We start from the raw sequence: 23,565 nt of genomic DNA, 5'->3' as shown, positions 1-23,565 counted from the left end.
ATTAGGAAAAGATGTTGATTATCTCTTTTGTTTTTGAGGTGTACTTAAGGACCAGGATGTTGTCACAAACCATAGGCTCTGCTTTCAGCTCGAAGGCATTTCCATCTTCAATAAAAATGAACACAATGACTGTAATCTCATTGTCAAGCTTAGTTCTAAAGTTTGTGGGCAAAGTGTGTTTTCAATTATAGGTAGCTATTGAGAAGAGCATCTGGCTCCATTCACATCCCTGAGGTATGCTTGTGTTTGAAATAAAGTGGAAGAACTGTGCTTCCTGGCTCTGGTGTGTGGTTCACCTTTCAAGAATCCATGCTTTCAAAGAGGAATCATAACCCAGAGTGTTTAGCTTTGACCAGTTTGTGTTGGTTTACAGACCAAACACCAGAACTATCCTCACATAACTGTTGGATTCCTCCCAGGTGCTGCAGTTGCACTAATTCTCACACCTGTTCATATCTAGTAAAAAAAAAAGACCAGCAGGAACAATCTAAAGCTTGCAGACTGTCATCAGTGATGTTTTTAGACCAGTTGTCATTGTTGTAACACTCCAAACTGCTTATTCTCTCTTTCTCCACAATCTGGAATCACATTTTGCTTCCATCAGAGCTTCTCCTCAGCCCCAAAGCATCTTCTTTTTCTACTCTTCTGCTTTGTAATCTACCTACACCTTTTTCAACCCCACAAGATTCCATTAGTGAAGTAAAACTCAACTTTCCTCCCAAATCGTATGATTTGGATTAATTAAAGTTATTTTTTTTTTTTTTAATTTGCCTCAGTCCAGTCCCACAGCAGATGTTTCATTTAAACATGACTCTATAAAAGCAGAGAGATTAACTAATCAAAATCATAAATACTAGTTAGAAAAGTTTGAGCTCTCAGCTTCACATATAAAGTAACTGAAAGACAATTTCCTTGGTGACAAGCTTCAGCAAACTTTGTTCATTCGGTGTTCCGGTGAGATTTTTGTGTACCGACTCCTCTGTTCTTTTAAATGAGTGAAACGAGTGAAGAGAAAATGCAAAGGGCCCTCAGCTGATGTTTGATTTTGTTATAATTGCAGCACTTTCTCCGAGACGAGTTATATTTGGTTGAGTTCCAGACATCTTTCCCTGCATTGGCTCAACAAGAGGGCTGGTAATCAGCGCTTTGATATCCATTTCTCAAAGAAAAAAAAAAAGATCTCAAAGGAGGCCAACTTGTCTGCGCCAAACCATTCAATAATGTGAAGGAATTAAAATTTGCAGAGAATGCCAATAACCAGCACCAAATCAGCATGACATTAAAAATAATAGGCATTAAATCCATGTGGGTCTTTCTTTGTTTAATAATCACATTTTCTGTATATTAATGTTTGTAGATTGTTATGTGGATCAAAGGACTTGTACTGAAATGAAGAAATTTGCTGATAATTTCTTAGTTTGATGGTAATTGCTGCATTGAGCATTAAAGGAAACTGGGCTCCTCTTCCATTTTGTTTCTCATTTCCAAATGACTATATTCCTAAACCTGAGCAGGTTTTGAAATACATCAACTTAAAATGTTTAGTCTGTAACTAGGCCGAAAGAAATAAATTAATCACAAGAACACCATCAACCTGTCAGAATTTTCTTTTAATTTGATCAAATCAAACTGATCAAATGAATGTCTGGCTGGTTATTGGTGAAGGAGGACCAGTGAACAATTATGCTAGAAATATCATCCAGGAAACATTTATTATCTCCATGGATTTAAATACAGTTGAAAAGGACAAATTTTTCCTCACCAGCTCATCGTTTCTATTCAGAACACTTAATTCACTATTATAAGATAACTGGGAACTTATTTGAAGAAAAGGAAAAATTCAAGGCGGAAGAATCAGAATACAACTGTATACATTAATTATGCATAGAAAAGTACATCATTTATTGATATGATTTAGGCTATGTTGTTGACAGAGCTGTTACAAAAAAGGCTGTCACATGCCACTTCACTTCAGAATAATGGTGCTGGTCAGAACTGGAGTAGGACAGAATCCAACCTGAATCAAACCAGAATTTTAAAAAGTCAAATAACAGTTTTTGTTTCAAGCAGTCATTCAACTCTCTGTTGAGTTACAGACAGACTGGGCTCACCACAGAGCGCTAATAAATCTGGGTGGGGTGCCAGTTTGTCAGGTCTCCAAGAGACTGCCTCCCTCTCAGTGAACATTCCTTCTGTCTTCATGCTTATCAGTGGATAAATCATAAAATTTTTACAATATGAGCTCAAACTTGAATTAGATTGATCTTTCAGATATAATATCATAAATCATTTGCAATATTCAGCTCTTGTGTTTGGTGCATTGTACTTGCTTTTTTTAGAGTTTCCTTTAAATATTAAAAAATTTAGATAACTTTATTAATTGCATAATATTTGTGTTGTGTGTGTGCTAAAATACTAAACATCACTGGAGAAAAGCAATATAAATTATGGTACAGGGTCTTAAAGCTTGACCTGTCAGATGTCCAATGAGAGGTAAACATAGTGAGACAGAGAACAATTAGATATTTAAAAACTAGAAAAGAAATGACAAAATCACGTTGTAATTTTCCAGAAGGACAAGAGGCTTTGTTTTGTACTCAGAACATCAGCATGGTGTAAGTTGTGCATAAAATATCTCCCAGTTTGAAACAGATGAATAATGAATCCCTGTTTTTTGTGATTTAAGGGCCACAAATCTTTCAGTGCTCTAAATTATTCATGTATTCAACTGAATCTGACTTTGAGGACATTTTTCCTTTCTTCTCCTGTTTCATGAATTTAGAGTGTCCCCTTCAGAGGAATTGCACCAAACTGCCAAGGCCAGCAGAGGTAACATAGAACTGCGTTTTCGAAAGGTTCCAGCCATCTGTTGCATGTCTCGCACTAAAAGACCTCTTTGTTTTTGTCTTTTTCTTCGTTCCTCGATGTTCATTTGAGATGGTGCCAGTATCACATTGCTGCGTCTCCTTGTTATTCTGGAGAGGTGCATTCTTATCAGGCGGCTGTCCTGTATGTGTGTGGGAGGATAAGGTTGGGGGGGTGTCACGGTAACGCCTCGGTATGCTTGCTCCGCTCCATGCCCTCCAGTCTGTCGAGATCGCTCTGATTGGCATGCCACCGCTGTGAGATGAAAAGCAGTGGTGTGATACAAATTTATTGGGCCATGTTTCATCCTCTGAATCCTTTTGAAAGCAAAATTGGGATTCTCAAATAGTTCTGCAAATCTTGGAGACAAACAATATTTTACCTGCTTTGACATGAGTGACACAAATTTTCAGTTTCATTTTTCCACTGCAGACTTGTCTCATGTTGGAGTCTTGACAAATTGGCTGCTAGGAAATATGGATCATGTCTGCTGGAGTTAAAACTCACACATTTCTGAGCACATTGCTCAATTACTTGGCAAAAATAGTATGATAATCATTATTTCTATGCCAACTTTCCAACTTGAACAAACAGGATGTCTTGGTGTGACATAAAGATGTTATCCTGAGCTGAAAGGCCAGTTTTCACCGCAAGTAAGATGAACCAATTCAAAAAAGGAATAAAACATTGTCCAAATAGGCAATAAATAAATAAATAAATCATCTATTGATTACATTTGAAATTAAAGACACCTGCCAACAAAGCAACGGTTGAAGTCTTGATCGGGATCTAACAGACCAGGTGTAAATTCTGATTTCTTTTTAAAACAATTTTCAGTGTAGACAAAGACAAATTAAACCTGCAGTAGTTATGAATATATGTGGCATGTCACTACTAAAAGACAAAAAGTAGAGATGTTCTTAAGCAATAGTGGTTTGTGTTTTCTCCTATGATGCAATATTTTTTTTAATCTGCGTCTCAGTCTCTGAGTTTGAAGGTCAAATATCATTTTTAGGAAGTACTTTAATATCAATGCCGCACATTTACACAACAATAACATTGTTAACATAAAGCATTAAGAAAAATATCTGGAGCTTTATGTTTGTGATTGTTAACAGCTTTAAGTCATGGTTAACAGCTGGAAGTACAACGATATTGCCCCCTGAAGTCTGAATTATGATTTGAAAACCCTGAGATCTCTGAACACCACTGAGTTTAATTCCAAGTGTAGCTGCTGCCAGTGCTGCACATAGTTGTTGAAAAAGCAGCAGGAATAAGCTACTTAGTAGCACTTCTGTTTCTGTCTAATGAGAACAGTGGCACACATTGCATTATAAAACAGCTATTTGTGTACTGATTTTCCTTTTGTGCTTAAATGTTTGAAATTAAGGTAAATATATTGTCATGGTCTTGTGTTGCTGGTAGATGTTACCACAAAAAGAGTCAGCGAACTTCACTGGTTTTCAGAATTGTCACTCTGTGATCTCTTTGTACTTGTCAGACAAATTCTGATGGTTTTTGCAATGAGGACACTGGCGATTCTTAGTGTGGTGTAACTTGCAGATCCAAGCTCCAATACTAAGACAAATCAAACTCTCTCCTCGAGAACTCACTCATTTCGAGTGTGATGTAATTCCAACTTCCTACAGGGAAATCAAACACAGGAGAAATGTACAATGCTGAAAAATCTTGTGGGTTTTTTTTAAGCACAATTTCTCATTTGCCTCAGTCCTCATCCCCCTCAGCTTACATTGAAAGTATGACAGGAATAGAAATAGTTGAATGCAGGAAATATGCAGGAATACTAATTAAAAAAAAAAAAGCTCCATTGTTGCTGTGGTTTCTTCCACAGACAGCATTAGTGGACAAGTACAAAGTGGACCTCTACGTTAACATAATTTCTTATTATTGTCGCATACGAAAATGCAAACAATCTCCTGCAAAAAAAAGAAAAAAGAAAAAGTGAAACCAGTCTCCTCATCAACTTCTTTAGATTTTCTTTTTCAGCCGTTTCTCCTAGTTCTTCTTAAATTGACCAGGACTGCTGAGAGATATGAAACACATCTGGTGATGCAGCAAAAACTTAAAACTCTGAGTTCTCAATTACTTGGTAGGTATGCTGAGACAATCAGTTTCTTTAAAGTTTCCAGCTTCTAGAGTGACCTTGAGTTTTGATTGGTTTTAATCATTATAGCCAATCAAGTTTAAGATATTGCTACATTAAAAAAAAAAAAATCCTCAGATTAAAATTGTGTGATTAAAAAAGAGAAAAATTGATCAGGGATAAGGAAAGGAGCTGGCTGAAAAGATGCAAGGATGGCAGCACTTCCTTCCATTTTTAAAAATAGATTAAATGATCACCAACTTATAACTGTGATCTCAAGAATCAGAGATCAGTTTGAAGTAATTAGGTTCACATTTATATCTTTTACTATGCTTGTCTTAATATGTGGCGGTTTTGTTTTCACAAACAGAATAAATACTACATTAATCTCAAACTGTGTTTTTGTTCTACCAAGCTAAGTATTTAATATTTTAGGATGTAGTCTAGATTCCTTTTTAGAATGTGGAGTCTATGAATTAAGTTAGGGTTATAGTTGATGCAGTGATGGAAGTGGCGAGGGTACGCTTGCCCCGGTGCGTTGGCCTTGCTCAGTGTTGCAGTGTCTGGTTGTTCTTGGATTGTGCGCACCGTTTTTCACTCAAACAGGAAGATTTTGAAAGCGTTCTTGCAGAGCAGGTTCCTACTGTAATGGAAATTTATCTGATCCCTCTGTCAGAGAATACTGCAGTGCAATGAACGGTCAAGTATAAAAGTCACACCTCTTGCTCGGCTCATGCGCCCACTGCAAATCTCTAAAAGTGCAACCAAACCTGAGATACCTTCAGATACCATTTTCAGTGTTATTAACCTCATACAGCGACCAACATTTTTTTCTTACTGTGGTTACAATGCAACAGTCTGAGGGCTTCCACCTTTTAATGACTGGAGATTACATTTATTTAGAAATCAAGCTATCCTGTAACAGAGCAGCATCCTGGGTAGTGAGCCATAGCATTCATGTAAAAAAAACAAACAGCAATAATTGTTGCAAAACAGATTACTCCTCAAGTCTAACGCATTTCTTAGTAATATCATACAATTATTGCAAAAAGCAAAACCAATGCTGTGCTTTTATTTTCATTATGATTCATCTACTAAACCAAAAGAGAAATTCACCAGTACATCTGGACATATTTAACTTTTCCTGCAAAGAGAATTGAGAACTTCTTCAATTTTTTTATACCTGTCTTCTGTTTGGTTTTGACCAAACTGAATTCAGATTCTGTAGAAAAATAAATACCCTAAATACCCGATGATGCAACTAAAATTTGCACCAGTAAAGAAATTGTGTGCTTAATTACTGACGGGGAAGATGATCTTGTTTTTATTTCTAACTCAGTCTCAGATAGTACAGTGAGTTTTATGAAATAAAAATATAACAATGGAGTAGTTACTCAAATTACAAACTGCATGTGAATAACTGTATATTGCATATTAATAGTTAAAGTGCTTTGGCCACAAAATTGCAGAACAGTTATTCTTGATCTGTTCAGTTTCTGCAAATAATCTCAAACATAACAACTCAAACTGTCCCTTTGTCCTATTTGTGAAGCACAAAACTTTTTCCTTTTCCTCACAACAAAACCCCATATTTGTGCAAGAATGTAATTCACAATCTGCATAATAATTGTGCATGTGCTGCATTTGCGAGCTATATTGTGACATTTCCTTGTCTTTTTATTTCAAAGTTTAAACTTATGTTCCACATGGGCTTAGCAGAATGTCAAATCAATCCCCCTTCCCTCCTCTGGAGCATGTCTCATTAGCATGCAGTGCAGAAACCAGTGTCCTCACAAGGGCAGAGCCGGAATGGCGTGGAAGCAGAGCCGGCTTGGATATTGGTGAATGACGTGGAATCGGCGGCCACTTTGGCACCCTCCGGGATTAGTGACAAGAGCAAACTGAGGCCAGAACTGTTATCTTCATCCTTCAGTCCTCTCTCGTGTTCACACAAACACAAGCAACACGAGCTCTTTAAAGCTTGTGCAGACATGACGATGAATTTGCACCAGCTTAATTAGCCTTGGAGAATATTTTTAGCATGTATGTGAGCGTGTGAATAACACTTGCCCGTCATGGGTTTGGAAGTAGGTGTAGCCTCCCGAAGCAGAGTGGAAATGAGGTAAATCTTTTTTTTTTTTTTAATTAAATAAGTTGCTCCCTTTCCTCTGCGCTTGATTCCTCCCAAAGCACATAACCATTAATACTGCCTGTAGCATCTTACTGAAATATTCATCATTTTCCTTTCCTCTTGATGAGCTACGATTAGGAAAACATTCCCACACGAACATGTGCTAAATTCAAGAACCCCTCCAATATGTGTGATTTTGTACATAAGGTTACCAAATGTGAAGAAAGCGAATGGCTAGGGAAGAAGTAATCAACCGATCACTCCCTTCTGGTCTTCATGTCAGCAGGCAGATGGCAGAGAAGCCGGGCTTCTGTGGGAGGGGAGGTGCCTTTTCCCCTTCACAGCTTCACAGAGGAGGGCCAGGTGTCATCTGCCACAAAGTTAACACTCTCATGAATCCCATTAATGTGCTAACAAGCTCACATGAGATTCAGAGCCATGCATGATATTTATTTTAAATCAGTTTACTCTGAATCTATTTGTCGATAATGGCTCAAAATGAAGCTCAAAAATCGAATATTTGAAAAACACAATTAAGTATTCAAAAATGGATAGGATGGTATAATTTATCTTTTAGAAGGAGTAAATACTTCAAGTTTCCTATTGTCAGATAACATTTGTATCACTTTTCTAATGAGGCACTCTACATGAGTTGAAACAGAAGCCAAAAATTCACGTTTCACGTCTTTATTGTAGCGTAATTGATTGTTTGTTTTGTTGGTTTTTTTTACCTAAATTTTGTTATAACCTTGTGGACAAAAGGTTTAACCTTAAAAAAATATAATTGTTTATTGCTCATCTTAAACTGAGTGTTTTGGAAATTTCCCCAGAGTAATTGCAGTTGAACTCAAACAATAACCACTTTTCTTTTTACCTAGATTGGCAATTTAAAATGTTCATAAGCATAATTTAGACAATTCAGCAGTGTGATTAAATGAATATTTAATGTAGCCTCGAAGTGACAATGACAACAGCCTCTTCCACAAATAAATTCTGTCATAAAGCCTCCTCTGAGCCTCCTCTCTCCATTTAAATGAAGACGATGGTGCCAGCAGTGTGGGACAACAGAAGGTGTGGTGCCACATTGACGTCAGTGCTACACAGAAAATCTGCATAAGTCTCCCTCCGTTCTTTTCTAAATGAACGGAGGTCAAAGTTAGCATAGCAATCCTGTTCTTAGCTGAGCAGATGTTGCAAATTAGATCATTTTCACCTTAGACTTTTCGTCAGACTCACTTCTGAGTCGCGATGTTAGATTCTGGACGTGGCTTGTTGCACAAATCATTGTGTCATTTCTACTTTGACCAGTGAAACCTGTTTTATCTTTTTTTCTAATTCTGCTTAAGTGGGACTATGACTACTTTGCATAGTCAAGGAAGTAATACAGGTGGGTTGACTTCTGTGTGGATCGCGGCACAAAGCACCCTGACTCTGCCTTCAAGTGTTTTGTGAAAGGGACTTTTATTAGCTTATTCTACTTTGGTATAAGCCTTTTCTTTACTTCCTTGCAGATTGTATTGTTTCTACTGAAGGTATGAACAATGATACCAAATACTGAATTCCAAATACTATCCTCTAAGTCAAATTGTTTTAATGAACACAACATTATCTGCTTGAATAATGTTGAATTCTTTTCAAGTATTTAAATAAAACAATTTCACACTTTTACAGCAGCAAATATAAAATTACTACCAAAGAAAAAGCATGGTCTGTTTCACTGTTAGCTCATACATCTCAAAGTTAGGAGCTCTGATCTGGGAATGTTTTCAGAGCTGGCTGCTAACTGCTATTAGCAATACAAGGCAATAGCAATGAAGAACAAATGACTATGCATGCACAAAATGACACTCAAAGGCAAATTATTGGGGTCAATTGAGATGGCATGCATGATTTTGAAAAGTGGGAGGAAGTACGCAAGAAGAACATATGCAGCACAAGAAACTGTAATCTGCTTGCAGAAAGATGTCAGCTGGCAAACACACCCAGGCGCTTCTGAAAACTGTTCCATCATGCTGGCCTACAGCTTTCTTAATGATGCAAAGGGAGTCATTCCTTCCCCCTGCTCGCTCAGTGTGAGGTGTTGCTGAAAAGGCAATGACTCAATACAATTGCCTGGGCTTACAGGCAATTGTAAGCCCAGGACCTCTTGGCACTGGTTGATTTTGGACCTCTTGGCACTGTAAACAGAATGAGAGTGTTATGCATTAAGCTTAAGACCTTCCTGTGTGCCACAATGATTGGGTTATACTTGTATAAATTAGATTTATTGTGTATTTATGAATAATTGGAAACAATCTGGACCAAATTTTCATGTGAGGCGCCTTGAGATGACATTTGTTGTGAATTGGAATGATATAAATAAGCTGAACTGACTAAATGTGGTGGTTTGTGGCCTATTTTAAAGACCATAATATGAATTATTTGTTTTAGATATTTATAACGCTTTCATTCTAATATGATCCCCTACAATGACTCCTAGAGTATTTTTGAAAGAGTACATGTTGTGCCAAACATCAGTATAGCTGGTAGGATGCTGACACTGACCATCAACACAAAGTACCACAGTGGTCAAACAAAGAGTCAAAACACTGCATGTCAGCACTGACCCACTGGGTTTAGGACAGCAGTACGGACTCTGCTCGATTGGCAGTAGTAGTGCCAGGATTTTGAGAAATGTAAACACACAGACAGGTGACAACTACAGGAAGTGAACAAGTAGAAGCCTGGACACATCTCCAAAACAACACTGTCAAACATGGACGAATCGCTGAACGTGTGAAGCAATGTCAGAAGGAAAATTGAAACAAGGTTCCCAACAGATGTAATCAAGTAACAATGAATCGCAGGCCCATCAAGCAGGTCGGTGGAGTATCATACAGGTGCAGCTGTCCAGGTTGGGGAAAGATGAGAGCTGGCTTCTGGGAAGCAGCACATAGAGACTTGCTTGAATATTGTCTGTCAAACCCCAGATGTACGTTTCGAAACTTGTCCCGATAAATCTGAACACCTTGGCAGCATAGCAGAGAGGGAACAGGATGCCATTCTGTGTTTTCTGCCCACAAAGTGACATGGTTAATAATAGAATGGTCTTTGTTTGGACAGCTGTGGAAAAGGCAGCAACAAAAGGTGTCAAAGATTCAGGTGAAATGTCTTGCAGAGTTTTCACTGCTATCTCACATATAAAGATATCTTTTTAAAGAATTCATGTGGTGAATTGACACAGTGTTGGATACGAAAAAAAGACAAAAACAAAAACAAAAAAAATACCAGAACTTTAAGATGTGAGATGAGAGGAAAACTGAGACTGAGAAATGTTGGATGCGGTTTCTTCTTCTTGAGACCCCTGCTCGTTCGGGGTCTCATTTGAGGAGCTTTGTCTGCAGCTGAGTATTACTCACCATTTGGTCCTGTTTATGGATGCAGTTTTCTGACAACTTCACACAAACATGAAATGCCCAAAGTTCAGATGGGAGGATCCTTTTTCAGGACTGCTGTTAGTTTTGCAAACCATAAATCTGATCTCTGCAGCAGAGTGGGGGAAAGAAGACCATCACTGAAAGAAAGCCATAAGGTATACGTTCAACAGTTTGCCCTGAATCATGAGGCGGCTGTGCATGAAAGAAGGTGATCTGATCAGACGAGACTGAAATGTAGCACTTCAATTGAACATAGCATTCTTACTGTGAAACAAAGTGTTTTTACAAAACAATAGAGAAGCTGTTCAGAGTTTGTGGGGAGATGAATAGAGTTAAATAGAGGTCAACCAAAGGCTTCAGAAGACTTAAGACTAGGGTAGACTTGGGCCATTCTTTAAGGAGAATACAGAACTTTGATGACTTGGTTTCAATCAATGTATATTCATGAGTTAGAATGGTTCACCAAGAGCCCAGATCTAAATTTTACTGAAAATCTGTGGCAAATTTTGAAAATGGATGTTCACAAAAGCTCTGCATCCAACCAGACTAAGCTTTACCTATTTTGCAAAGATGAATGGGAAAACAACTACAGTTTACAGATGTGTAAATCTGGTAGACACATACACCAAAATACTTACAACTGTAAAAACAGAGAGATGACTTGTGGTCTGAATGTGTGATACACATCTCTGATTGTTTTGGTCAAAAATGTAGAAAATTCTGTGTCACTTTCCTTCAGCTTAACGCTCATATAATATTTGGATAGTAAAGTAGTCCATCTTAGCCGCAGAACTTGACAAAGTGTGTAGAAGTTTGTAGCTGTCACATCAACAAATAGGAAAAAGGTCAAGGGGAGTGAATACTTGTGCAAGGCATCGTCTTTGCTTTGGGAAAACGAGCACAAACACAACACAGAGGAACATTTCACTGTTGGTGCAATCGTTATTGAAGGTGATGAGCAAGCAGAGAGGAGAGCGGGGAGGGTGGAGACAAGAGAGTCACAGGGAGAGGGGATGGGAGTAGAATGAGCACTAAACCGCCTCTTCTTCTCTCTCCAGCACTTCTCCAGGAGAAAATCAGCTTCACTACAGCCCCTGTTAGACAGGGCCATTTGTTTGTGTGTGTCCATTCATAGAGACGACCCACATTCGTCAGTGTCCTCTCCAGCTGTAGAACCTGTCTGCACTGAATGACAGAGAGGGAGACTGGAAGAAACAGGGGAAATCTGTCGGGAGGCAGATCTAGTTTGCTCTGCTGCAAGCCTGAAGACAGGATGGATTTCTGCACAAAGTGAGCAAAGAGAAGCTAAACTGCACGTATTAAGGTCTGTAACTTTTCTTTTTTTTATCATCTGTCGTGAAATAATCCAGGCATTAAATGTGAAGTTTACAAACTGTTTGGTGAGAGGAAATATGAGCAAAGAAAGAGGCTAATTTATTATGCAAAAGGGGGTCGCTGGGGTTTCCAAACAAGAGTAGCAGTAGTTGTGGTGTCAGATGAGATGAGGGAGAAAACCAGGGAAGAAGATGAACCCTAATGGTTCCCCGAGTTGCTGGATCCAGTAAACAAGGTTAATATAAGTGAGGGGGAAAATATTTATATATGCATCTTTCCACCAACTTGGGGAAAAGAATACGCATTTAATGGGGCAGTGGAAGAGAGAAAAAAGTGGTGATGAGTGGGGCGATTGCATCCCCAGAGGGAGAGGAAGAAATGGAAGTATCCGTTTAGAGTAATGAGAACAAAACAAGGTTTTGTTTGTGTTTAAAATGTTGCATGACTCACCATGTGGACTATAATAAACAGAAAGTAAATGGGCTGCTCAAACTTAAAGTTGCGGTCACACTCCAAAGCATAAGGGGTAATTATCAGATATGAGAAGAATGTGTAAAAGTACGCTTCAACAGGAGGATGATACAAAACGCACACACACACACATCAAAGCAATACAGCTCATTACCAACACTGGCCACTGACCAAAAAAGTCCAACGCTTGCTATTCAGACAGATCACAGTACCTGACAGTCTGCGTGGGTCTCGGCTCATTTTACCTTGCTGCCGATTATCATAAGCATATAGCAGCTCCTTTCGTCCCAATTTGCGCCTTTTGAAATCTGCGCACTTTAATGCCCTGAATATCTGAGAGAATCAGATAACAGCCCCGCTTACAGAGGGGTTCGACCCCTGCTGCGGCTCTGAGTGCATTCAGGTGTGCTACCGGGAGATTGTGTCATTCACATGTTAAAAAAAGGGGGGCGGGGGGGGAGCAACGGATAAACTGCCAAGACTATTGTCTGCAGATCCCATTCAAAATCATCTGTTCATCTGAACCAGGAGCCCTGTTGGTTCTTTTTTGGCAATCCAAATTGGAGAGAAAGCCATTGTTATTTAACAAAAGAAAATGCATTAAGGCGTGTGATGCTGACTGAAGCATCACTTTTCTTTATACTTTGATCATCCCTGCATATCTCCAACCCCTGCGCGGGTTATCTGTGGAATTTGGGGCTGCAGGAGTCGTTTGGGATTCATGAGGTTGAGCCTGAGGTCTGTTTTCAGTTGATCTGGCTCAGAAGATGGCATGCTTAACATGGTTGGAATTCAGTCTACTTTTATCTCCTGCTTTTTAAGATGAATCTGCTATTTGAGCTGAAGCTGCAAATCTGCAAGGGAGGGAAAGTTTTTACATTTATTATAGGTGTAGTGAACATATGCACTGATTAGGAGCCTTCCCAGTATTTCTGCCTCAGGCTCAGTTTTTGTATTTTTATTTTTCAGCCGTGCAGTGGAATGAGAAAGTATGAACACACTCGCACGCACTCTGAGGAAATGGCCCAAATGCTGTGACATTTGGCCACATCTAGATCTCATGAATTATTCATGCGTGAAAGATCTAACACCAGGCCTGATCAGACAGTGAGAATGGGCACCTCTGGGATGTTTGCAATTCAATAGATATTGGTCAGCCCTACAAGCAAGCATGGATTGTTACAATTAGAGTAATCTCAAGGGCTACTTTGTGTTGGAGATATACAAAAGTTTAATTAGAAACATCAGGGAGTCCCAGACAGACCATTTGCCTCTGACTTAACTGAGATAAATACTACTACTAATAATACTAATAATAATAATAATAATAATAATAATAATAATAATAATAATAATAATAAAACATTAAGTGACAAATTAAAAAAAGAAATAAGGAGAAATGTCAATAAATGGATTAGTGTGATGGAGGTGTAACAGAGATAAATTAAGTTTCTTAGCCTGTTTATGTTGAATTTTTTTTACTAAATCTTTGGTCAAGGTGTAGCTAGTGCAAGCCTTTACAAGCTACTTATGCTGTCATCTTAAATGATCACACTCATTTAAAATCAAAACACAACTTGCTGAAATTAAAATTATTGGGCAGCGTAACTCCTCGGCATTTCTTCTTTCATCTTGTGGAAGAGGTTCAGGAAGTTTCTGTGAAAAAGAATGATTCTCCTTTTTTTCTTTTTTTTTTAAAGGATATTCCTGCAGGAAGAATATTAGAACGTTAACTTAAGCCGAGTAAGTATAAAGCAGTGACATTGAAGAAGATTACACAGAGATGGAGGGAAGAAATGAGAAGCGTACAGAAGACAGATTGAGAAAGTGGAGCGGAGGAAGCTATGCGGCATGAAGTCTCAAGAGGAGTTTTGGCTGAGTGTACTTCACTAGAGGATGGGGCTGTTTGAGGAGCCTGAGCAGATGAAAAAGAAGTTTGAACATTAAGCGTCAGAGCTCACTGTACATACAGGCGTACGGGAGACCAAACATGCCAAAGTTTAAATCTACATAACTCCTGGAAGAGATTTTTCAAAGGTAGCCAAGCAAGTTTTGTGGACTTGATGGCAGTAAAATAGCTGACAAAAGAAGGCCTTTCTGCGAATGAAAAGCAGGAATACTGATGGGCTCCAGGCTGGGATATTTAATGCAACAAAAAAAAAAAAAAAAAAAGGAAATCAGAAAGCTGACAACCCGAACTGACTAAAGGTATGATGCGAAAAAAGCTTAACTTTTCTAGTGGACTAGATTTTCCTTTATGACTTGATTAAGAAGGATTGGAATTCAAGTCACAGAAGGTGAAGCCCAGGGATGTTTAATCTAAGGGAATGGTGCTCAATCAACTTATTTATTTCAACAGAGCAGCAGCAGCTTCAGAAGCTTCTGCTCCTGTAGGCAGGCCTTCACAAACTGAAGACACGCTGGTTTTCAAGACGCTGAAAGAGAAGTGCAAGAGCAGCAGAGATCAGAGTCAAAATATATTTTCCTTGTTAGACGTCCCTTCATCTGCTTGAGAGTCGGCATTTACCTTCAGCACTGGGTGAAGAAAACCCGGAAGATGTCTTTGCCAATTTTACTGAAAAAAGATTTAACAAAGGTTAACAGACTCTTAAACATGAGGCATGATTTTCTTTTATTTTCAAGTTGCTCTTTTAGAGAAGATTCTCAGGCTTTGAAAACATTATCAAACCTAAAATGAGTTCTGTTGCCACATAAAGAAAAGTGATTGAGGTAATTTTGAAAAGAGCTAAAAACTGTAATTCTGCTTGCACGCTCTAAATCATGGATCTTTTAGAGCGAATGTCCTTCAACTTTCAAATGCATCTTATGTTCCAGCACATCTGAATCAAAAAAACGGCTCATTACCAGGCACCTACAGAACCTGGTGACACTCTGAGGAGGTAATTCAGACACTATTACCGCTATCATATCTAGTGCAAGCTGCGTATGGGATCAGAGATACTCCCTGTTTGCATACTTGACCTTCAGAATGACCCACAGTCTGAAGCAGTGAAAGTTGAATTCCTTTCCAAGTAAACACAGAGAAACATCTGAATACGCTGTAAGATTTGCTTTCAGCCTTTTGATCGTTGAGTGTCAAGCTGAAAATTTGCTAACTTGAGTCACCAGTTTCTCAGTCCATCAAGTGCAAACAGATGGATCCTCTTCTTTCTAATTTTACATCCATGTGTCCAAATAACCCCACTGCAACATGCTAAGGTAGACCTTTTGGGTTTTAAAAGGCATTTATGTCTATATTTGGAGACTAAAGGGAGAGTTGCTGGAGGAACACGCACTGGTTAGTCTTCTATCCAAGTCAGTTCTTTTTTTTTTTGCATTTGATTTTTTCTTGAACTTCCTTTATGGCTTCATTCCATGTCTGTTTATGTCCAGAAACCTCAACCACATTCTGAAATGAAACAAAAACTCTGACTACATCCAATACAAACTGCAGATGGATTGGTCATTTTCCATTTTCTGACTTATTTTTCCTTTCTGTTTTGGCTCATAAAAGACTGATATTTTGCAAGAATAAAAGAAGCCTCCCACTCAAATGCCTTGCTTTGAAAATGGTGCTCAGGGTCACTCAAAATTATGTTCATCAAATATAATTAACAGGCTTTTTTATCATTGTCATCCCATGAGACCCAATTGAAAGACCATATTTCAGCTACTTGCAAAATCTGACGCTGGAGAAATATTTCATCTGGTATGAGTAAATGCCAGATGAAATACGGCATTTACTCATGCATATTTGAACAAATTATTTAAAATCATATACAAGTTTGTGAAACATACACACACACACACACACTGTAAAACAGGCTGGCAATTCAAATTGGCAAGTTTTCACTCAAATCTCAAAAGACTAAAAACAATTAATTTGCAGTCAGTGGCTATACAAAAGCAAATCTTGCAATCTTGCAAATCTTGCATTAAAATGTTTCTCTGTGTTTACTTGGAAAAGACTTGAACTTTCACTGTGGGTCATTTTGAAGGTTAAGTATGAAAACAGGGAGCAGCTCTGATCCCTTTCACAGCTTCCACTTGATGTGATAGCAGTATTAGCTTAAAGGCTGCAAACTAATCACACATATTTCCTTCTTTAAGAGTCAGGGTCGTGTAGGTACAGTATGACGAGCCTCTCTGGTTTGACTGAAAATAGAGATATTTGAAGAGGCAGAGATGCTGTACGCAGTGTTTTCATTAGTTTACATTAACGATGCCCTGAGAAACCAGCTTGGGACGATAATTGTCTGATTTTCATTTTGATATCCCTCTCAACAGTGATCAGCCGCTGGGGATTCTTTTTCCAATAAATGAACCAGGTCTTGCTGACAACAAGAATAGTTTTAAAAAGCTTCTTAAGAGGAAACTGCATCACAGAAACATATCAACTGTTCATTCAGGCTTTTACACAGAGATAGATTTAGTTGGCAGTTTTAAACTTATTGTAATGAGATCCCTAAGAGAAACTGTTGAAATGACCACAGTTTTCTCTAATTTTACAGACAAACATTTCATTGCCCTTTTCCCACTAGAAAAGGGCAATTCTAAGACAGCTGTTTCAAAGACAGTTATTGGCACTATTCTCATGTGACAAATTTTTCTCAAAGGAGACAAACTTGGTTGTTTTGTGAAAATGATGGACAGTCATGGTGTGGAAAGGACTGGCATTTATTCTTTCTAAAAAGACGGCCCTGTTTTGAATATGTTTGACAAGCTTATTGAAACAAAAGCAATATCTTTATGCTATATATTTTAACTTTTTACTTAAAAGGTTAAAATATACTTTTTAACTCAATGTATTCATAGTGTAAGCTAACAGCAGTCTATGCTGGAACTTAGATGTAAAAAAATGCATCGAACCCAACTTGACAGTGTTCTTGGTAGACCTGCTAATTGTTGTGCTCAGTAATCAGGCTAACTACTAATAGCAATACAAGCTAATATCATTGTTTACTTCTGAATTTTATACTTTTATCCAATGTAACACTACGATCACTAAAATTAGCTGCATGAACCTGTGTGAGATAAAGATTTAAAGAAATACAAACAGTCCAGGTGGCTCATATGCTTTTAAAGCAGCTGTCATTAAGTTTTATGTACAAGGCAGCCATAATGGATTTTAGAATTGAGGGTTGGTAAGAAATCTTAGACATTCGTAGTTTAAATTGCGACTTCAAAGGGTGACTTTCTGTTAATTTTGCCAACTGAGGTCGTAGAAATACCATATTTTAAAAATTACGTTTACAAACGGTTCTTTAGTCAGAGTGGAGAAAAATATTTTCAAACACTACTGCTTTAAAACCTCTGCGTGGTACAAAGACTACTTAAAACGTATTTAGGGGTACTTGCTGAAAATCATCTAAGGTTATATATAAGTAATGCTATCTGGGACAATTGTGCCAGCTGCTAATATTAAACGCTAATGATAGCTTAAAGTGCAAATTCAAAATCAAAGTGAATAAAATCCTGATTACAGGAACGGGTCTCACGGAAAGAGAGTGTCATTGCTTTTGCTACTTATGTAAAACAATTAATCTCTCATTGCAGCAGTTTGACTAAAAACATATTAGATGCTGTAAATTCCAACTCGAAGCTTTTTGTGAGAAGATCAAAATGTTACAAAATTGCACATATTAGAATTTTGTCTCTAATCCCCTTGGTGCGTTTCTTGTTGGGAAACAACATGGTTTAGTTTCTTTTATTGTAGCTGAAACAGAAGGGAGACGAACAACAGCCAGATCGCTCTCTGAGGGTCATACACCTTTAAGAAAAAGAAGACAGCAGTTACCCAGAAGACAGAATAACAACTGAGTCTTGCAGACTGCAGCAAAACACTGATCTTTTGTCTGATGCAAGGTTCCTCTTCAAGGAGCAATTTAACTCCCATCTTCACTCAAGCACTCACTCCTTCCTTGAAATTCGGGAGTAGAGAGCAAGTTATGTCACAGATTTGATTTATAGATTTGAAGGCGATACACAGTAAAGAGGAAAAAAAATATATAAAAATGACTCAACTTTTCTCTCAGTGTCCTCATGTACCCTACCTTGCAGTTCCTGCTTTTCCTTGGGAAATTAAAACCAGCGGTATTTACGGTGCGTAGGCAGGCGTGTGAATGCACGTCTAACCTCTTCAGCCTCTCTGGGACTGTACGGCTTGCCCTCTTAAAGTAGATTAGCTTGAAAAAGAACCGTGCGTACGTCGTTGCCTGGATACAAAAAGCATCATTAGGCACAATTATCAGCCACTTCAGTGCACAATAAACAAGCTTCATCACTGATTTGACAACAACGCATCATGTAGGACCCTCAGCGTATGCAGAGCAGCAAAAAGGGGTGTGGAAAGAAGTTGAGGGCAAAGGTTGAGACCTTGGAAAGGTATCAAAGGAGACGCTTTGCTAAAGAAAATATAGGGTGTACTTCAAAAGTAGATGGACAAATCTTTTTATGAACAAAATGCCACATTCTGGCTGTAAATCATGAGAAACAAACTATGCAAACAAATGATTGGCCCAGTTTGATAATGGGGACCATTTGGTAAAGAAAACAAGAGCATGGACAAAAGAGCGCCCAGTCGAAAAAAGAAACAAGGCAACCCAACTCATCCATCCTCATTATGCTGTGTGCCTGCCCGAAGCTACTTTGGGCTTCAAATTAAAGAGAGTAGAGTTCTTGTCAAATACACGACCCAGAGAAAAATAGATGAAAGGAACTGAAAAAAAAAAAAGCCTAAAATAAAGCAGTTTGGGGACAGGGAGGTTCACTTAAACTTTCTGCAAGTTTTCTTCCACATGAGGCTGGTGATGCTCACAGATCCTTTCTATAATCTCCTATAAGTGTATTCAAAAGGCTTCATAAGCCATTTGATGAAATTGCCAAACTCGGGGGAGCGACAATAATAGATGATATGACTCTGTGCAAAATTTAGCATAAAAGGGCCAATGATAATATAACAGAGCTGGTAGTTGGGTATTTTTTCATGGATTCGCTCTTGCCCATCTTTTCACCTTCTGTCTAAAACAAGGGTTTTAACTACCATCTCGTTTGGTTGGAAAGAGTAGGTTGTGTCACAGTTACTCAGCTTATTGTTTCAGGTGGATCCAGTTATCACAAAACATACACGTGTAAACATGGTGTTTTGTTTTCAACGAGAAACACATTTCTATATTACATCAAGGTTTGCTTCTTTGTAATCTTGCTTAAAATAAACGTTAATTTCACTGTAGTCACATAATGCCCAACGGCACAATTTAGAAAAGCAAATGTGTATATAATTTTTGAGAACATTTATTCACATTTAAAAAGTACTTTTACACAGTGGTACTTCGCTTAATAACCAACAGTTCCAGTAAAATAGATTTAACTGAGTCCCATTAAAATAATATTTTATATTTTTAATGTTAATGAAAATGTTTAGAATGTAAGACTTGCTTTGAGGAGGAGCTCTGGGTAAATAGGCAGTGATTTGTGAGAGCAAACATCTAGTGACTCTGTAAAGTGTGAGCTCCTATGTTTATCTGGGTCTTCTGTTGACAACTCTGCTACGAAATTATCTCTTGCCTTCTGATTGTATCCTGCTTCTCTCACTCAAATTTCCTCTGCCTGTTGGTTTTATTTGCAAGGTAGGGTTTGTCTTCTCTTCTGCTTTCTGATTATTTTTTCAGTCCCTTGGTAACAATTCCAACAAATAGAAGGATTTTGTGTGACTGGGGTGAACTTGTTTTAGTTACAAAGTTCCCTCCAGGTTACCTAGTTAAGCTAATTAAACAATGACAACCGCTGGCACTTATGCATGTGAACATGACCTTTACATGCAGCATCGTACTGCAGTATAACAATATTGACTTAACCTAATATTCCAGGTTGCTAATATTGGAAGTCGTAGTTACATTGTCGTCTATGTTATTGCTTAAATTCCTCAGAACTGTTGGCACTTTACCATTTTTGTAGAAATCCTTCTTTTTTTTTCTTATAGAACATTAGAGAATTTTATGGAATACAGGTATCACAATGTATCATGTGTTATTAATGCATTTTAGAAAAGGTCTTTAAAGAAAATGTTACAGTTAAACCTAATCAATGGGTATTTGGACTCCAGATTGACTACACAGCTCATTTCAACAGACCAGTTGGGAACCCTATGAATGCCGTAAATGGAAATGTGTCTGAGAAACTCAGGATTTATTTGTGCAGAGTCATTAACATGATAACATGTTCCAAAAATAACCTTTTTAAAGGTTATCAAGTCTTGTATTATGCGTGTTGAGAAGCTCAAGCTCACACCAACTCTTATGACCAATGTAGTGAAAGTCACTTTGCAATACTAATGTAATCAACATGATTTCAATATACATTCCTCAAACTAAATAGCAGGTAACGTGTTGGTGCATGTGTACTCAGCTTTTAGCAGTCCAAAGGTAATTAACACCCACCTGCAATTAATGATGCTGATTGCTAATGCTTCTAGTAAACAACCAGATTTGCATCTTGCATGTTAATCCAGAACTTAATCTAGTTTCTGATTTAGACACAAATTTAAAAGTCTGATTATACATTTTCCAGTGTCATTCTCCCAACTCAGAGCATCAATATTTATAAAAACAATTGGCAACAACTCTAGCCATCAGAAATTGGAAACCTTTCTAAAATGCATTTAGTGTTTTAGTGTTTTTTTTTCTTTTCTATTTGCTACCTTTCCCTTCTGCACATAAATATTGAAAATGCTCCGTTAATGGGGGCCCACACACGCAGTTAATGTAGTTCAAACGGCTTGTGGAGAGCAAAAATATATTTCACCACTCTCCGCTGAATATCATGCAAGTGGCCAGGAATGGAGGCTATATGGGCCAATGCTGGAAATGAATAATGAAATGGGGGAGAGAGAGGAAAATAAAGGGGGTGAGGGGGACTTAGCTGACAGATAAGAGCAAAGTGAACGCACACACCAGTGCAAGATGAAAAGTGTGTGCTGACCTTTTGCTTTCATTCTTGTCATGGTCATTTATTCCTCCCTTTGAAGTGTCTCTCTCCTCCCTGTCATAGATCAAGTCAAGACACAAGAGCGCCGTGAACCAAATACAAATCAGCCTCTCTCTCTCTCTCCTCTAACAGATGTCTCCTTGGTCCTCGCTCGGTTCTGAGCAGTGATTTGTGATGGAACATTACGAACAGTATTAATACACAGAGGAGGAAGGTTGCCGCTCGGTTGTCATTGTGAAAGCTGATTATGAGGGTTTAATTTCATCAGATAATGCCTTCATTTATGAGGAGACACTGCTGGAGGCAAGAGGTCTGACAGGCTTTCAATGTTACAAGCACTCCCCCTGCTGTTCATTAAAATAGTGGGGGAAGAACGGTTCTTCACTGAAGTAGGTGTATACGGTTGAAAAAAGTTATTATTCATTTTAGTTTCTGTTGTTTGTAGACAGGAGTTTTGGGTTTTTGATCTTTAACCATGTTCTTTTTAAAATACGTAGTTTTACACAAAGCATAGACGTTTATTTTTTTTTCTGTTTCACAACATGAAATAAAAATGTGGAAATTGTATTAATCTTAATAATTTTCTCCATCAAATGTGTTTTTCATCAGCAATAATTTAATACACTTCAACCTACGACGCTTACAAATTTCTATGAATGTTAATGAGATTTTAAGTGATTAAACAATCCATAGATTTGTATAATTTCCAATTAGATGGAAAAAAGGATATATGACTTTCTAAAGGTTTTGCAGATAATCTGAAAAGTTTACAGCTTTGCACATGAAGACAATAAAATTTTCTCCTTCTTCTTTTGCAAAATAGCTCAAGCTGTATTAAACTGAGTGGAGTGTCTGTGACCCAAATTTTCAGTTGGGTTTAGGTTGCTGTCCTGCCAGGTGAATCTCTGCTAGTATCAAGTCTTTCACAACATATTCATATTGTATCTCAACAGCCTTCTTTTTCCTGCTTATGAAAAGCATCCCCAACTCATGATGTTACCACAGTTCTTCATAGTGGGCTGTGGATTATCAGATGTTTTGCATCCATCCACAGACACTCAGGTTCCTCAGTTTTCCTGAATTTCATCTCATGTTAACTCAGGCTTGAAGGAAAACATTTTTTACTAAGTTTTGTGTAGTGTAAATTCTGAAGTGAAGGAGAAATCTGGGTATGCATTTCATACAAGTAAAGATTAATTGGAAGTTAGACAAGAATATTAGTGAAAGCTCTTTTGTCAGCAATATCAGACATTGTGAGAAAGAAAGCCTTGAGGTCGTTTAAATAATTAATGCTGGACTCTTTTGAGTTGCCGCTGCTTGGCAACACAAAATCATCTCTCTTTCTTTCCCTCCATGTCAAAATGTCAGCCAGAATGTCGGGAATGGACGTCCTGCTGGTGGACAACAACAAGACCGGAGTCACCCCGATAGACAATGGGACTTTTCTCCGTTTCTCCCCGACGTCTGCCTCCACGTCGGCGGCTGCCTCGTCTCCAGGAGGTCGCCAGGGCAACGTCTACGTCTACGTGTGGCTCTTCCTCGGGCTGCTGGTGTTCCTGCTGACACTGCTCATCATCTCCCTCCACAGGCTGAAGAACATCATCTCATCGTCTTCCTCGGTCCCCGACTGCAGCAGCGAGGGAGGGAGCTCCTTCACCAACATGGAGATCTGCAGCATCTCCTCTCAGAGGTCCACCATCTCTGTGCTCTCCACCTGATCAAGCTCGCAGCGAGCAGACTTGTGTATAAATCCGACGTTTTCTCTTTACAGGCTGAGGATGCATGCAAAACAAACAAATAAACCAACAAGAGAAACTCCACAAGACCAGCTGATGGAATTTCCTCCCATGCATGCATATTTTAATCCTGGCGGTTCAGTGACTCTGAAGTCTATATGCAATCTGCATAGCTACCACAGCGGTTACAAAGGTTAAAAGTCAAACATATCCTGCTAAACTGACTTGAACAACAAAAAATGAACCTGGTGAATTCTTTCCCATTGCAGGGAAAACACAAAGTGAAAGTCAATTATCCTTTTGTGTTGACTTTTTCTGTCTTTAGAAGCTTTGTTAATCATATCCTGATGATATCTGTAGATTACGCTGCCAAACCCAGCATTCTAAAATATTAAACATCTGAACTTTGTAAACAGGATTGTGCATCTGTGGCAAATACTTTGAATTCACACTAAGACAACATATCACCCAGTACTGTGACGACAAGGAGGCGACACAGAGGAGAACATTTACAGAACAGAA

General features: G+C 38.3%; 1 protein-coding gene and 1 long non-coding RNA gene across 3 annotated transcripts; one reads left to right on the top strand and one right to left on the bottom strand.

Annotated features, from left to right (window-relative positions):
• Nucleotides 1-2,564: 2,564 nt before the first annotated feature.
• LOC107836909 (uncharacterized) lies at nt 2,565-4,519 on the bottom strand. Its single transcript, XR_001662885.1, has 3 exons — nt 4,298-4,519; nt 3,248-3,332; nt 2,565-3,120 (listed from the first exon to the last, which is right to left on the bottom strand). It is a non-coding gene; the product is annotated as an uncharacterized LOC107836909 (long non-coding RNA).
• Nucleotides 4,520-11,509: 6,990 nt separating this feature from the next.
• LOC103139887 (serine-rich and transmembrane domain-containing protein 1-like) lies at nt 11,510-23,461 on the top strand. 2 transcript variants are annotated; one of them, XM_007554760.2, is made up of 2 exons: nt 11,510-11,840; nt 22,680-23,461. In XM_007554760.2, the coding sequence occupies exon 2, from the start codon at nt 22,681-22,683 to the stop codon at nt 23,023-23,025; it is 345 nt and encodes a 114-aa protein (XP_007554822.1). In that variant the 5' UTR covers nt 11,510-11,840; nt 22,680; the 3' UTR covers nt 23,026-23,461. The 2 variants fall into 2 exon arrangements, with proteins under 2 accessions (XP_007554822.1, XP_007554829.1); XM_007554767.2 differs by having other exon boundaries at nt 11,512-11,840; nt 22,676-23,461.
• The last annotated feature ends 104 nt before the right edge of the window (nt 23,462-23,565 follow it).

This window comes from Poecilia formosa, unplaced genomic scaffold (assembly GCF_000485575.1).
Source record: "Poecilia formosa unplaced genomic scaffold, Poecilia_formosa-5.1.2 Scaffold3, whole genome shotgun sequence".
NCBI classification, from domain to species: domain Eukaryota; kingdom Metazoa; phylum Chordata; class Actinopteri; order Cyprinodontiformes; family Poeciliidae; genus Poecilia; species Poecilia formosa.
This window is presented reverse-complemented; position numbering and strand designations above follow the sequence as displayed.

What these genes read in the sequence shown, in the direction of transcription:
- LOC103139887 (XM_007554760.2), top strand. Translation starts at nt 22,681, where the DNA reads ATGTCGGGAATGGACGTCCTGCTGGTGGACAACAACAAGACCGGAGTC.